General features: G+C 38.8%; 1 protein-coding gene across 1 annotated transcript in view; it reads right to left on the bottom strand.

Annotated features, from left to right (window-relative positions):
• Window positions 1-446: 446 nt before the first annotated feature.
• REEP3 (receptor accessory protein 3) overlaps window positions 447-16,537 on the bottom strand; it is a 37,617-nt gene continuing 21,526 nt past the window's right edge. The window contains exons 5-8 of the mRNA XM_054637746.2: window positions 15,277-15,390; window positions 7,661-7,808; window positions 5,117-5,268; window positions 447-4,379 (exon numbers count right to left, since the gene is read on the bottom strand). Of these exons, the coding sequence (XP_054493721.2) occupies window positions 4,323-4,379; window positions 5,117-5,268; window positions 7,661-7,808; window positions 15,277-15,390 (471 nt within the window). The 3' untranslated portion in view covers window positions 447-4,322. The remainder of the gene's footprint in view (window positions 4,380-5,116; window positions 5,269-7,660; window positions 7,809-15,276; window positions 15,391-16,537) is intronic.

The raw sequence follows: 16,537 nt of genomic DNA, 5'->3' as shown, positions 1-16,537 counted from the left end.
TGAAAAAGGAAAGGGCCAAATTCATCTATGCATCTCCTCCTCTGGATTATCAGAAAAACTCTGACTAGGGAATGCAACACAACATCAGTTTGATGTCCAGCAGTTCCCCAGCAAGTTACACTCTTTTGGGACACTGAACATCCCAATTTTCATTTACTCTGAACAATACATCTAATCAAACCAGGTATGTTCAAATTGCCTTTAACTCAGAAACACAGAAACCTTTAGCAGGGTACATTTCATTTCAACCTAAATTAGCTTCAGACTTCATGGCAGAACCTCAAGGGCAGTTTAGTCATACTTTGAAGAGTTTTTCAAGCCTCTCCAAAGTTCAGCTTGTTTTCAGGTTGTTTTTGGTGCCTGAACCATTACAATAAGTAACAGAATACAGATTACACAGTGACTAGTTTGTTAATAGTAATTCAGGTAATAAAATATCCACTGCATCTTGCTCAAAGCAGCATTTATTAAAGACAGCATCAAGATAAGTCAATGCATAATGAAGTTCCCATCCTACAAATATGTAAACAAGTTGACAGCAAGTTATTATTACAATATAAAAATTAAAGCTTACATTGCATTTTTTTAAAGCTACTATCTTCAGTCCAAATGTATATTCTCTGGTTTGTAGCATTTAAAAATACAAGTTCTTGAAAAATGTTAAAGTATTGCCTTTGCACATACATTTTTGTAGAAAAAATACTTAAAAATACCAACTTCCCATTAATAAAAGCAACACCAAAAATAAAACACATTTTTGTCATGAACAGCACATTGAATGTGTCCAGCATTTTCTTCACCATTCTCTTTTACCAAGTTATTTTCTATTTTAAAATTCATTGCAGTTTGCAAAATGTTTGTTGGATGTTATTCAGTTACTTATACACACCAAAGGAATTAGCAATTACATTGCTAATATTGGCAATTACATTACAATCAAAGTCCAACCTAAGCTCACTTGCAGCTGAGGCCACCAATTTAATCCTCATCTCAGACTGGGTATTTTAACAAGCACAGTAGACTCTTGCTAAGAAAGCTGAGTCAGTTCAGATATATTTTGGAAAGGCTTGAAACCTTGATATGATTTAAACAGAAATATATATTCTCTTTTAAAGCATTTTTAAACCCCAAGTCTTTGCTTTACTACAGTCAAATTAGCAGTCCTGTTGGTGGCAGTCAGTTCTCAGGAAACACTTTGTTCAGAAGATTAGATAATTTGACATCAACTACATTTTACATTCCAAATCCAAAAAGAGTGCTACACATCGATTTTTAACATTTTTTTCAAGAGGTTTCCTGGCAAGAGCTAGACAGGTGACTTCTGCAGTTGCTAAGGCAAAACAAGTTTGAAAATTCCCTGTAAGCAAAGTTAAAAGACTGTAGTGTTTCCAAACCAAAGTAAACTAAATACACCAAGGAGAGAGAACTATGTATCACTGGGATGAGAGCTGATCATGCCACTGTGCCCTGACAAACATCAGGCTTGTCATTGTGCCCTAACAATCAACAGTAAGAAGAAAAAATGAAGATAATCCAGTGAACCAGTTTGAGGATGAATTCAAAATCAGGCTGGCAAGAAAATATTTTTACAGTTAGCTGAATTAGACTGAAGAAAACAGCTAGGAAAATATTGAAGGTTTGATCATGTAAGACAGTTACCTAAAAGAAGTACATTTATATGCAAACAGTCATGAATATGAATAATACTGCCAGCTTTCCTAATTCCATGCAAGTTCCAGGAAGAGGAGGATTTATTCAGCCTTTATCACTACTGAGTTAGTAAGTTAAGCCTGCCAGAAGTTACAGCCTCAGGTACATAGAGACACATAGAGCAGCTTCCTGACAGAAGTGTGGTAGAGCCTGAAACACTTCAATGATCTCTAGCCCTAGAAATGTGTTAAAAACATAAAAACAACCTCCAAAACAGGATCTACATGAACCTGTAACAGGAACTCTAATTCTGAAAAAATGGCTTACTCTACTCCTTCGTGCAGGATTATGATTTGTACAAAGATGATAATTTTTTTTTGCCATGCTTGCTGGTAAAACAAGCATGATTAGTTACAGCAAAATGTGTCACTAAGTGCTCAACTCTACAAGAAGAGTCAGAGATTCCATGCCAGGCCCAGGTTAGTCTACTATTCAGAGAGGGGTGAGATGCAAATACAAGAGCTTAGTGTTCCTTAGAGTCTAATACACAGACAAACCTCAGGAGAACAGAGGAGCAGCACAAACATTCCTGGGGCAGAAGTCCCACACTCTGGGGGAGGTTGCTTTTGTGATCACTCCTTGCCCACAGCTCCTTAGAAAAGCTGGATAACAAGGGACAGGTTTGGTTAGGGAATGGGATTTTTTGCACTGTACTCATCTGGGAGGGAGCAGCCTTCCTGTCTACTGCCATCAAACTGTGTTTCTGAGTGAAGTATTACAGGTTTCAGCCTTTTCATCACACGTGGCCTGCTGGGACTTCTCCCTAAAGCACTGAGGTTCCTCAGAGATGCTGAAGTGCTGTTGTATTTGAGCACAGCTTTGCACAGGGCTTGGAGACACTTCCCACAGCCAGGGAGGAACAACACCAACACAGACCAGCTGCATTTGTACCCACAGAATTCAAAGCCTGGCTGAAGCGTGCAGAAAAGTGCTTTGAATGCTGCAGACCAGCAGTGAATTGCTAGGGCTGTAACAGAAAAAAAGCTGCCCAAACCTCAGGAATATATTTCAAATCTCTGCTGGAGACTTGCAGATGACTGTCAATACCTGGGGAAAGGTTTAAGGATTGAAGCCAGAGATCCCAGGATAAGAGGAATCCCTGCCATTTTCTCTTTGAGGGAAGTAAACAAGGTCTGTCCCAAAGATACATAATAAAATACTATCTGCAAAAAGTGGGTGGCTTCTCCCTGAATCCACAGTAGAAATATAGTCACACAGTAAACTAGAGTCAGCCTAATTCTCAGATCTGCAGAAAATAGTACCAAAGGTGACCTAAAAAAGTAATTTTGACAAGTCATTGCATATTGAAAGACATTTCAAAATTAATCTCTGTGCAGATATGCCATGGGACTCTAGGTTATGAAATGACTGACTAAATCAACTAGACTTTTAGAAGAAGCTATCTATATGCAAATATTTTAGTAATAACTTCAGCAATAAAAGAAAGTACTACACAGGCCATTTTAGAATCCACATACGGTATGAAATATACACTCATACATGTTCTGAAGTACATCTATATAAATATATTTGTTCTTAAAGCAATGTAGACCAAACTAAACCAGGGCCTGACTAAGCTATCATACATACCTTGATGGCAGCATGACTTGAACACACAGCTCATGGGCTGATCAGATCCCTGAGGCATATCACTGGAATTGCTACAAGTTTTACTTACCACAATTTTAACCAAAAACTGATTTAAATCAGGTTACATCTCTTTAGATGGAGGAAGACAGACACAAACAAAACAATCCAACAAACAAAAAAACCCCAAAACCCCCAAAAAAACCACAAAACCCACACACAGAGACAAAACCCACACAGCCCTATTATACATAGAAAGGCACCTGATAATATTGTTAGTAGCAAATATCTACAGCATCCTAAGTGTACTTAAGGAATCAAGATAAATTTTTAAAAGATCATAAAATACAAGAATTGCTGGCATTCAAAATGTAACTGTAACATATCTAGCAAGTCACTAAAATGACATGTGCAGTTGTAATCATTAAGAGTGTGCAAAACTGCAGAGTTTTGCATAAAGTGCTATATGTACCCCCAGTTTGCTAAGCTTGGCAATATGATGCAAGATGATGATGTTAAGGATGTTTCCTACCTCCCTTACCTTTCCTTGTTCTTTCCCACCATCATCCACTGTCCTTTAAACTGTACATTTAAAAATTACACAAAGGCCTTTTCAGGAATTGTAGTTCAGAAAAATATTTCAAGTATATCTATCTTTCAATGTAAACTTGGGGACAGTATGATTCAATTCTCACAAGCTCTAGATACTTAAATCTTCTGCTAATTTAACTGGAGTTGCAATTATTTCAATCTGTATAATACCTCTGTCCAAAGAGTATTGCCTATTCCTCATTTAACTCCTATTTAAGGAGTGCTGAAATTCATGCTGTAACTTGTCCAGATTTAAATCTAAACAATTCTAGAAAAACAGAGTAATACTTTATCTGATCACTTGGGTTCACAACAACAAGTCCTACCATATCTGTTCATACAGACTCATTTTAGGAATTGTACACAGATCTTTAACACTTGAATTCAAGTTATTATAGTACAGCAGTTTCTCTTGCAGGCATTGTGCAGTACACTTAAAAGTATACAGCAGGTCTCTTCTTTACTCTGTATTTCAGTGATCCATATCGTATCTGAGGGGAAAAATAAAATTATAACAAAGGGTTGAGTCACACCAAGCAGAAATATTATTCACCCACTAATCTTATTTTGCAAATGTCTTTCAATGAGCTTTGGAGCCCCCAGTTTCACTAAGATAATCTGCCTATGACTAAATAACAAAGTTTCAACAGCATTGGGCAAGAAGAATAAGTATCATCTGTTTTCCTGCAATGACCTAAAAGCTTCTATGAGACTCCACAGAGATTTATCCTGAAGTATCTTTAGATTTTGTGATGCATGCACATATAAAGTGCATTGAATGCTAACTAGGAATCTTCTCTTTGTAGATCACAGAGAGTCAGGCCGTGTGTCTATGGGAACTAAAAAATTCTGAATATTCTTTATCTATTGAACAGGAGATGTTTAAGTGTGCACAACATGCAAATGATAATATTGCTATCCATAACCCCTCCAAGGTGAGCAGCTCCTGAAACTGGGCTCAGTGGTGTCAGAATTAGCATTGCAAGCACAGAGTCTGTTTCATCTCCCCTCCCTTTCTCCTTGCTTAGTTCATTTCACTCACATATTTCCCCTACAAAAGCCCCAAACCTAGATATTGTTACACATACTTCCTTCCCCATTCAGCATTCCAGAGCCCAGTTATTGCTGACACCTTCTCCGGGATTAAAAATGAAAATCAATGTCTGCACTATGAAAAATGCCAATACAGGCTGAAGAAACAAACTCAATTAACCAGGATTACACTTGCCTCTTTACGGCCTTTAATCGTTTTCACAGATTTCATACTCTGAGTTCTTCGAAGGCCTCTCTGAGCAAACATTTCATCCTCTGAATGTGTCCCCTCCATCTCTTCATCTGTTTTATCATCTCCAGGATTTTTTTCCAGTGGAGTTTTGTAACCTTTAAAAAAATTATTAAAAAAAAATAGCTGTAACTTTTTGATTTCTAAGAAAGCTGTGATTTTCACCTTTTCCATATGTGATTGATCCTTTTTAATGATGTGCTCATTTCAAAACAGAAACATTGACTCTGCCACGAGTTTGGTACTTCTCATTCTGCCACTTCATTCCACAGGTATGAAGTGCAGTGATTCTTCAGTTGCCAAAACAGAAACCACAAGTCTGTTGACATCTTCTGCTTTACGCTGAACTGCAAAAACCTTAGTGGTCATCTCAAGAAGTACTCAAGATTTTTGGACACAACCACATGAGAGGGAGGTTACACTTATATAAACCTTTAAAGGTCCCTTCTAACACAAACCATTCCATGACTCATTCATAGGGTCCTTCTTCATGCTCTCATCCTCCTGCATTTTTAACACCAAAAGCTCCTTCCAGATCAGTAACACACCCAAGTACTGTTAAGGGCTGTTAACATCCTGCAAAACCAGGACCAAGATTATTACCTGAGTCTCTCACTAGAGGGCACAAACTGCTTAAAAACACATCCTGAAAAGCTCCTTGGGGTCCAACAGTCCCGAGTACCCATCACAGACCTATCACAAAGCTCCCAAATCCACTCTGGCTCCTTCCTCCACAGAAATCTCTTTTTATCCCAGAATCTACAGGCTGTAACACTCAGGAACACCTTTTAGACTCCAAACCAAACTTTATTAATGATCTGTGTACATTTCATCTTAAGCCAATGTTTTATTTAGGCTTAGCTATTTTTTTCCCTCCATGTTTTTTCCCTGGAAATTAAAATCACAATCTATTCCACAGCTACTTAAGGCAGACATTCTGTCGTTCTCTTCTGCCATTTTAGAGGCAATACATCTCTGCTTCCAGTACAGTTTAAATTCATCCTTTTCAACACAAAATATTTCAATCACATCTGTTTCTGTTTCAGGCTAGCAGAGTTTGCAGTGACACCAATACTTCTTATCTGTCTTTGTAACATGTGATGCATCAGCATCCCATCAGAGCATTGCCTTTTTCACTGCCAACTCAGCACCATCCTATGATCCATGTTCTACAATTTGCAGAGAACTCCCAGCTCAGACCACCAAAAATAAGATCCTGCTAAGCACAGCAGAATATTGCTACACAGTGTCCCTAAATCTATGTGTACTTTTGATCTTTTTTAGGTTCATAATGCTGCAGAAAATTAAAAAAAAACCATGAGAGGTGTATGTTAGATATCAGACCAGGAGCAGAAACAATTAACAAAATTCAACTAGCTGTAAGAAAGCTTTTTGACATTTGAGATTGAATCTCACAATCAGTGATCATTTATACAATATAAACTCAAGCACTTAAAAATTAAATTCAGAGCATTTTCAAGCTATTTCAGCTAGGTAGATAATGCTCTCTTACTGAGGAACAGACCCTGTACAACAGCTGCAGTGACATCATCTCTAGTGCAGCTCTTGATGAATTCTTGGCTGTCTCTGCAGCCAGCAGCTCCAGTTCACACTGCCCTGCACAGGATACCTTCTGGAAACAATGTGCAATTCAGCCTAGGTCCCTTCAGCTGGCCATCTATTCCTTACAAACATCACAGGCTACCACACTACCCATGGAAGCCCTTGGACCCCACAAACACTACTCCTCCCCAAAACTGAGGGATCAGAAGGAATGACAGGCTTAGGTCAAAAGAAATAGCCCAGACCTATTTCTTTTGTGGGAAATATCAGCTCCTTGACATCATAGCCTTGCCATTTAAAAAGGTGCAGTTACCAGACTTCCAGCAAAAGCTTCCTTCAAGCATCACAAGCTCAAGAGCAAAGTGACAATAACAGTACATGTAATATAATAATGAAATAATAGTATCTCTGAACAAAACCATATATTGGTGACCACACATCATCTTTTAAGTGCTGATTGGCATCAGTCCATTATGAAAACTTGATGCCTTTATTATTGCTGTCACCATAAACAATTTTACATTTTGATCTATTACTACAAGCCTGGTGAATTAATTTCTATTAATTTTCTCTTCTATTTACTGAGCTTCCATATGTTTTCACATTTAACTTCTTGTACATTTGTCACAGAAACTCCACTTAATCACATAACATTTGACTTCCAATTAAGTTTTACTTTGGTAATAAATTCTTGTTGCCAATTGGCAAAGACAGGAGTAATGAATACAGTAGGATTACACTGAGAGTAGCTGTGAGAAGAAAGTAACTCAGGAAGGATTTCTTAACTGTCATCATTTACTTTGCTTGAGTGTACTAGAATTCTTTGAGGCCTTTTCCATTGAGAGATGGGGTGAATGTATTTCTGCTCTTCCACTTTTGCTTTGGGTGAATTGTTCTTTTAGGTAGGGAAGAAAAAAAGATACATACCTGAAGATTCACTTGTAGAGGCTCTGGTTTTCTTTTTAGCTTCTGGCAATGTCTGATAAGCTCTCTGTCCAACAGGCTCATCTCCTTGTATAGTAGTCAAATCATGCATACTGAAACTTCTCAGTTTCTCAGTTATTGCACCTTGGCTCTGAAATACAACAACAATATCTTTGGAAACCAGGCAGAGGTTTAACTTTGCTGCTCAGCTTGGGTTAAGATGTTTAAGCCCATGCTTCCTTGCTGCACAACAAAACCCATTGAACAGACACATGCAGTTGCTTCACATTTGTAAAGGTATTGCTTTTACCCACATTGCTCCCAGATGACAAAGTTACATAAGCTGGCAGCTTAATTTCAAATGCTGCATTTCACTCCTTTCATCTGAGCAAATAAAGACCGAGGGTAAGTGTTTAAAAGAAACACACATCAGAAATGTTCACTTCAAACATGGCAGTTCAAGGTAGCATGACAGTAACACTTCCACTTGAAGGAGTATGGTTGAAGATGGTTTTCTGCCATTTTATATTTTATCCTCCACAAATTTGAATAAGGTTAAGGAGGAAAGTGTTAAAAATACACTCTGTAACATTAACTCAAATAACTGAGAAACTGGCAGCACTATAAAAGCAGCTCCAGTTGACAGAAACTTGAAACCACAAACCAAAGAGGTCCTGCCTGGGCTCCAGGCTAGCAGGTCCTCTTTACTAATATAGCTTTACTGACATAATACCAACCCAAAACCTAATGGTACACAGGAGAATAGTTCATCACATATGAACAGCAAGTATTTCTTCTCCAGTTGTCTTCCCTTTATTTCCATATGGAACATATGGAAGTTTCCCTGTTGGAAAGAAAGCTCATCCAGCAGCTCTTTCATCTTACATCAGATGATGTTATTATTAAAGCATTAAAGATTAATTTATTGCATAAGCAACTAAAAGAATAAGACCACGAGAACAAGTACTCAAAGTCATGTTAAAATAACACTTAATTCTTCCATCTCTGGCATAAGGTAGAAAATAACCATTTCAGAAAAGGTTGACAAGCCTGTGCATGAATTCCACTTCAAGCAAGTGTTAAAGACTTTGCTGTAAAGTAAAATTCTTCATTTGACCAGCCTGTTAGCTAGCAGGAACAGAAACCTGGGTACAATTCCATATACCTTTCTCTGCAACAGCACCAGTAGAAGGCAATTCTGGCACTGCTGGCCACAGCCATTTGTTCTCACTCTCATGACAACAACTGTTTTTGCAATTGGTAGACCAGCACACTGAATTAGTCCACATTAAAAATAGCCATGTAAAGTGAAGAGACAGTTGAATTAAAGCTCTTCAAGTTTGTGTGGGTATCCAAGGGCAGAGGGAAAAGTGGCTGAAACCTAATATTAATTTTCTGATGACTAGTTATTGGTACAGCATATAAAATTAAGACAGTGGACAGTATTCTACTCAAGCACAACAAACCTATTATAATTCTTACCCCACCATTCATTGTCACCAATCAAGAAGGAAAAGGTTTCTTGTGAGAGAAGTAGAAGCCTTAACTTTTCTATCTCTTCCTACATACTTGTAGGATGACTCAGTTCTCACAAACTAAGTACAGCTTGCCTTTGAGTTAAAATGCACTACAAACACTGCACAGTGTCTGTATTAAAGACTGTAAAAATCCCAAAATCAAATCTATTCCCCCAAATGGCTCATTTGAGGCAGGTCTCCTAAAGTCTCTCCTAAGTCAGGAAAAATCCTGCCCTTCCACTCCTCCACATCTTGCACTGAAAAGCATTTCAAGTAAACTACATCAGGAACCAGCTATGCCAGAGACCTTTATCAGCTCCTAGGACATGGAGATGAGAACTGCAGAAAGAACTGCTTCTTTTGACAAGTAACAGCTTACAGTAAATATATCACTCTGCTATAACATACAGGAGTGTTCATCAGACTGTGTCCAATGCTTAAAGAGCTTGAACAGGACTCAAGTCTCAGTCACTGAACACTGGACTATTTTACTGAATATGTAAAATGGACCTAGCTGGTTCTCAGCAGAATCCATATATATTCAGCACAATTCCACTCACCAAGAGTGAACAGAGTCTACTTAAAATAGTGACAGAGGCTGGTTTTGGCCAGCAGCAGAAGTATAGAAAGACACACTTGTTTAACAGCTGCCCAGCAAGTTCATTCATCATGTGATACACTACAAAAAGACATTTGGAAATTGTATAGAATAATGCAATTAAGATTATAACAAGCAACATACCAAGAATTCACATTACAAGCTTACATTTCTTATTCCACTGTAGATAGAGGACTAGATCCAAGCTAGGAACATTCAGCTCTATTTTCCAGTGCAGCTTTTGGATACAGAATTTTGTTTTTCAAAGGAGGAAAAAAAGTCAAGTATGTGCCATAAAATAAAATTGTGCCCCTAACCAAACTGCACGGTTGAGCTGGAGCTCCTGTGGAGCACTGCCTCATTCAGGGAGGACTGCAGGGATTTATACAATGGGCCCTTCATTCCAAAACTACTTGCCAAGATGGAAAGTTTTACTCAAGTTACACACAGAAAACATTGAGAAGTTTGAAAGGATATATACACAAATAAAGATGCAGCACACATGCCTGGGAGTCACAGTAGGAATGGGAGCTGCACAAGCACTGCTCTGCTGGGCAGTCCCCATCACACATGACTCCAATCCTATGCAGCTACTCCCTACAGGGCCCCAGTCCCTATCCCACCCCTGGGAACATCCAGTCTAGCCAAATCAAGATTGATTTCTACTTGAACTCCACTGCATGGACTGAAGGACAAATTTCAAGGTGTTCTGTGGGAGTGTGCATAGCACTGTGCTCACACTGCATTTAAGATTTAAGAAGATTCTTCCACCCCCATGCCCAAAAGCAGCAGTTAATTGCTTTTTGCTGAAACAAAGCATTCTGTGTAGATCTGGATTACTATCAGCTCAGGATGAAAGTCTGGCTGAAAAATATTAAATTCCTTCCTACTGCAGGAAATGTGAGATTAAATACCCTTTACAGCAGGAAATGTGAGAGCAACATTCCCATTTAGAATAATAATGCTTTAAGAGCTTTAATATTTTGTTTGAAAGGTCAAAGAGTTACAGCTTGAAAGCAACATGTTTGCCCTAAAAGCAGAGTAATTAAGTTATAGGTGGAGCTGAAGAGGATCTCCTGCTTCCACTCCCATGCCATGGATGTGGCAACAGCCATCACCTCTCCCAGACAGACACACCCCAAGATGCTGCTCAGGAGAAGGTGGCAGAGCAGTTAGCACTGGTGGCCCATTACAGCAACAGTCCCTGTCACTAAGGAAGGAACACACCAGGCTGCACTCACCCAGAGGCTGGTAACTAAATTACAGCCCAAAAGATAGAGACACATACATTTACAATTACAGTGCCAGGGATAGAGAAAATACATCACATAACTTCAGCACTACAATTTCTATGTAGGTAAACACTGAAGAGAGATGAACTGTGAAGTCTCTGTGCTGTCTTAAACAAAATGCAAGTCTTAAAGAATTGTTTTTCTTCATTATTCAATAGCATTCCTAAAACACACTAAACTGTTTTTGGAGTCCACATTCATTAGCAGTGACCAATGTCAAACACCAACTCAAGTTGTAATATGTTTCTAAATCAATTCTTTGAAATAAACATAGCCCATTTAAGAGTCTCCTTTCAAGACTACTCAGCCTCTAGTAAGCTATTAGCATGCAGCCTCATCAGCTGACCCTCATATATGAAATGCCATTTTCTATTCTGTTATTGAGCATGTACTTTTCTGGAAGTTGCTGTAAACAAACCCCACATTGTGTGCCCCAGGGACTCTCTGCTGTTCAATGGCACTTGCAGCCCTCAGGGGGCAGGATCACTGACTGGAGCTGCCTGCCTGCCTTCCTTGGACACGTTCCCAATGCGCTGGGCAGCGTGCAGCACCCACATTCTCAGCTGCTCTCTCCCTGATCCCATCCAAGCTGACAGGGAATGACTCCTGTTCCCTCTCAGCCTGCCCAGGGACTGCTGTCCTGTGAATGACCCCTGCAGCATGCCAGGCAGCCCAGCAGGGAGGAGGATGACAGCACTGCTGCTCCCCAGAGTGACACTGGCTGTGTGCCACAGCTGGCTGCAAGACAGCTCCTTCCTCTGCCATGCCCTGAGTGGGGATAAGGGGAAGGGTGAGCAAGGCCAGGAGAAGAACACTCCATCAGCAAAAAGGCAGCAGGCTCAGGGTGACCAGAAGGCATTCAGAAAATACAGCCCTGTGATGGTGTTCACAGGGGTCTTAGGACGAGGGAGGAGATGAGGATCTGACTCCATGTTCCAGAAGGCTTGATTTACTATTTTATGATATATATTACATTAAAACTACACTAAAAGAATAGAAGAAAGGATTTCATCAGAAGGCTAGCTAAGAACAGAAGAAGAATGATAACAAAGGCTTGTGACTGACCGAGACAGTCCAGACAGCTGGGCTGTGATTGGCCATGAATTAAAAACAACCACATGAGCCCAATCCCAGATGCACCTGTTGCATTCCACAGCAGCAGAGAATCATTGTTTACATTTTGTTCCTGAGGCCTCTCAGCTTCTCAGGAGGAAAAAATCCCAGCAAAAGGATTTTCCATAAAACATGTCTGTGACACAGCCCTCAAAACATATTATCACCACCAGCAGCACTTCACAAATTAACACTATTTGTGAGACCTCATGAAGAGGGACAGAATATTTCACAGCTTAAGTAGCAGTCCCCCTGCTCATAGTGATAAAGACACCAGGTTTCACTAGTAGCTCAAGAAATCTGAATTCATGGGTTGCAGAAATTGAAACATAGAGGCAGCCATCATCTCAAAAGACCTGAAAAGCAGGTGCATCAAAGTATGAGATATATCACTGGAACTTCAGTGTTGTGGATATAACTTGCCCAAATCCATAAACTACTGAGCTATTGAGACATCTTGTTTCTAATTCTTTTAGTAATAAAAATTTCCTTCAGTATAAAGAAAAATTAACACAGACTATCTTTCATCTCTAAATCTCCCAAAATCAGGATTTTACAATGATTTGTTTTCTGACATGCTAATTTAACACCATTTATTTTGCTTATGTATGCTATTTAGCAGGTTTTGAAACACTACATTTTATATGAACAGTGGCTAACTACTACCAGCTAAAAATACCAGTATGAGAATGCAAGCTATAAGCCACTACTCCTGCCAAATACATTGAAATTTAACTATAGGGGAGCAGGTTTAAATCAATGTCAAATTTCAGCAGACTGACCTTGCTGGCTGCTCCAACCTTCCTGACAGAGCCAACAAGCCTTTTAATGGTAATCCCCTATTCCTTTGACAACCCTTGAAGAAAATCACTCTCTCCCACATCTGATATTCAAAGTACTTCAGTAAGTTTCCAAGCCATTTTCAACACCCCCCTAAACTCAGCATAAGCAGTTTTCTTGGACACTTTACTGTCTTTTGACATAGGTTTAACCTTGCACACATGTTTAGCCTCTCCCCCTCTCCTAATTTGAGATCTTCTATGTCAGAATAAGCATGTGTGCTCTATTTTAAAAAAATGGTAAAAAAAAAAAATAGTGATGAAAGTGTGCCCTCTTTCCCATCAAGACTGATCCCACTACTACAGTTGTGTTCCTGAAATCCTATAGCATGCTCCACCAGCTCCTGGTGAAGGGATTATCTTTTCACCTGCTGGAGGCAGCAGTCAACTCCTGAAAAACAGGGAACAAAATCAAGAACACATGCATTGTGTCCATTTGCTTGCATGGAGCAGGCACGCTCAGCATTTTGGAATGACAAACCCAAGAGGCTTAACGTGCCAAAATAAAGATTTTTTTCAGTGAGTCTCCTCTTTCATAGTGTTTAAAAATCATGCCTATTTTAGGTCTATGGTATTGTGGTGGTTGTTTTTCTCAAGCATCTGATCTGCACTGAACTAATTCTGTACAAATATTCATGAGCATGTTTAACAAGTTTTAACAAATGGAGCAGGCATCTTGCCAGTCACAGCTGAATAGCAATGAAATCTAAACACAGACATCTCAGAAAAAGTTATTCATTATTTCAGAAGAAAGTGAGAGGAGATACTGGTGTTACTTATTTTACAATATTTGTCACAACCTTAAAATTAACAAGGAAATATCCAACCATAGCCAAACATAAGGAGCACACACAAAGCATAAGGATCCTTACAGGTGCTTATTGTAATAAATTTGTTATACAAAGAATTGGCATTTTAGCAAATAAACTTTTTCTCCCAGTAGAGCACTTTAGGTGTTTGTTGGGTTTATTTGGTTTATTTAAATAAACTATTTTCATTCTGGATACTATCACTCCTTTGGAGGTGCACTCTATTGCATTCTAAATTACTTCATGTCTCAAGGCAATATTAAGAATTTGAATAACAAAAAACCCCTACAGTGATCAAATTTAATCACTTTCTCAGTATTTCAGGCTCATTATGACCATATTTAAAAACAAAAAGTCATAATGCTACCACCCACATATACCTTTAAAAAGAGAGAAAATGAACAAACAAGATATGCATGACAACTTTTCCAAAGCTTTTTGAGGTAGCATGTGAAGATGTAATTTTTAGGAATGTCTTTTATTTATAATGCAGGAAGTTCACACAGAAGCTCAGACATTTAAGCTAAATGCCAGCTGTACATACTCATCTTTGACAGCCAGGGATCTCTACACTGTCTTCTGTTATCTACTGACAGTGCTCAGGTTTTCAGTGCTGTTACTATGAGCACAATGGCTCCATTTATTCCCAGGAAAAAATAAATCCTGACTGCCTTAAACCTGTGATTTCACTTGGACACACACCTTTTTATCTTTTTGTTTGTTTGTTTTGGTTTAAATTACTATTGGGTAGGATACACATTGTCTGAAGTATATTCCTTTCAGTGGTGCACAAATTGCTTAGAATCTGCAATAGAAGCTTGTATTTTGTCTTCCTACACCCAGAGCTCTCTGAAATACTGAAGGTGACAAGTTTTTGTAGGAAGGTAATCTGGGAAAATCAACAGATTACTCCATAATTTCATGGAAAACAATGACAAGGCAAGTGTATGCTAAACACCAATAGGCAGGCATATGCTTAGTATATTAATTTAATAATTCACCCAACAAGTTGCAAGCAGGTTAATTGTGTCAAGAGAATTTTTAACCATGGTAGTAGTCTTTCATGCCTTAATTCATATATGGCATTACCTCAGGTTGATTGGAGAAAAACAGCAGAAAAGCCAGAAATCCTTTCAAAAGTTTGTTTATCAACAAGAAAGCACCACAGAGACAGAAAAGAAATAATGGTCATCTTTATTAAAAGCCTGCACAGAAAAATGAATGGTACCTTTTGAATTACAGGAAACTGATCTGATCATCCAAGAAATAACTACAAGTCATCTTAAACAAACCAACAAACATGAGGAGGAGAGGGCTGCAAGCCTTGAATTGTGTCCCAGGTTTTCAGTACACTTGCAGAATTTTCCTTTTTATGTATGATGATAGATCCCCAGTACAATTGCACTGTTCTACATCAAACCCAAAAGCAATTAATGCAAGCAGAAACTTACCTTCACAGCTGCTGTCACTGCAGCAGTTGCTGCCAAATTCAACCCTTGCCTTCCAAAATTCACCATGGTCTCATAGCCTCTTTCTTTGGCTTGGACTATGTACTCATCAATCTCCTAAAAGAAAAACACATGAAAATTTTAGAAGGCTGTTCATAAGACAGCAAAATTACTCCACAGTATTATTTTTCCATCAGTAAAGGAAGAGAGAAGAAATATTTAAGAAAATATTTAATGGGATATATCTTTGTATTCAGATGTTTCCTTCATTACAATTCTCTCATTTAAAAAAAAGGATTCTATGTGGTTAAACAAGAAGACAAAGTAGATCACTTTTGAACACTCAAACATTGCAACAAGTTCCTAACAGACAGTAAGCTTAACTTGTTGGACAGAAGCTTTTCGAGAAATAACATCATCTAACACGAGCTCCCTGGAAAAACAGAGCCGACTTACCAAGAGCTTCCAAAGCCACAGCTTTGAAATACTTAAGTACCAAGGACAACACAGGCATGGCATTTATCTGGAGCTGTGGTGAATGCCTGGAGTTGAAGATCAAAGTCTGCAAGGTACTTCCCAACAGCTTGGAGACTACAGGCAAGTATCCCTTCACCTTACAAAGTTGCAAATTGTTCCCAGCAGAACCTTCAGAAGGTCAAGATGACCTTACTGTTCCTATCAGTGGCGATCTTGTCAGCTACTTGCTTTGCCTCAAAGGCCAAGTCTAGCTTTATGAACTGACCTTTAGAAATGCTATTTTCTGTAGTGGGAGGTTTCTCAGTGCTTGCCTTCACACCTTGCTAATTGCTCTTTCCACACATCCAAACAGGATGCTGAAAAAGAGCTAAGCAGAGCTGTGTCCCTGTCATACATGGACTAAAGCTAACCATCTTCTCGCTATTTTGATGTTGGATATTTACTGTTGCAGACTGGTCTACCCTTAAAACTCAGTAACAAGTCTCTCCTCTTATCTTGTCAGTTTGCAAACCAAAAAAAGTCAATGTCAATCATCCTGAGAAGTGTTATTACTAGTTTACACTAGGAAAAAATGTTAACATCAACAGCTTTTAGTAAAGCTGTGTTGATGTTTCTGTGCAGAGAGTACTGTACACGTGCTTGCAGGACTACTGCAAGCATGGCTACTTTTACACGGGGCACCAGCTGTGGGGGTATTAGCTGTTGGCCTTTTTGGGTTTGGATTGAAGGTACTTGGGATAGTAATTTGTGTTTGGACCTAGTGTTTATTATTTCTTATTAGTAAAAC

The sequence above is a fragment of the Agelaius phoeniceus genome, chromosome 9 (assembly GCF_051311805.1).
Source record: "Agelaius phoeniceus isolate bAgePho1 chromosome 9, bAgePho1.hap1, whole genome shotgun sequence".
Lineage (NCBI taxonomy): Eukaryota > Metazoa > Chordata > Aves > Passeriformes > Icteridae > Agelaius > Agelaius phoeniceus.
This window is presented reverse-complemented; position numbering and strand designations above follow the sequence as displayed.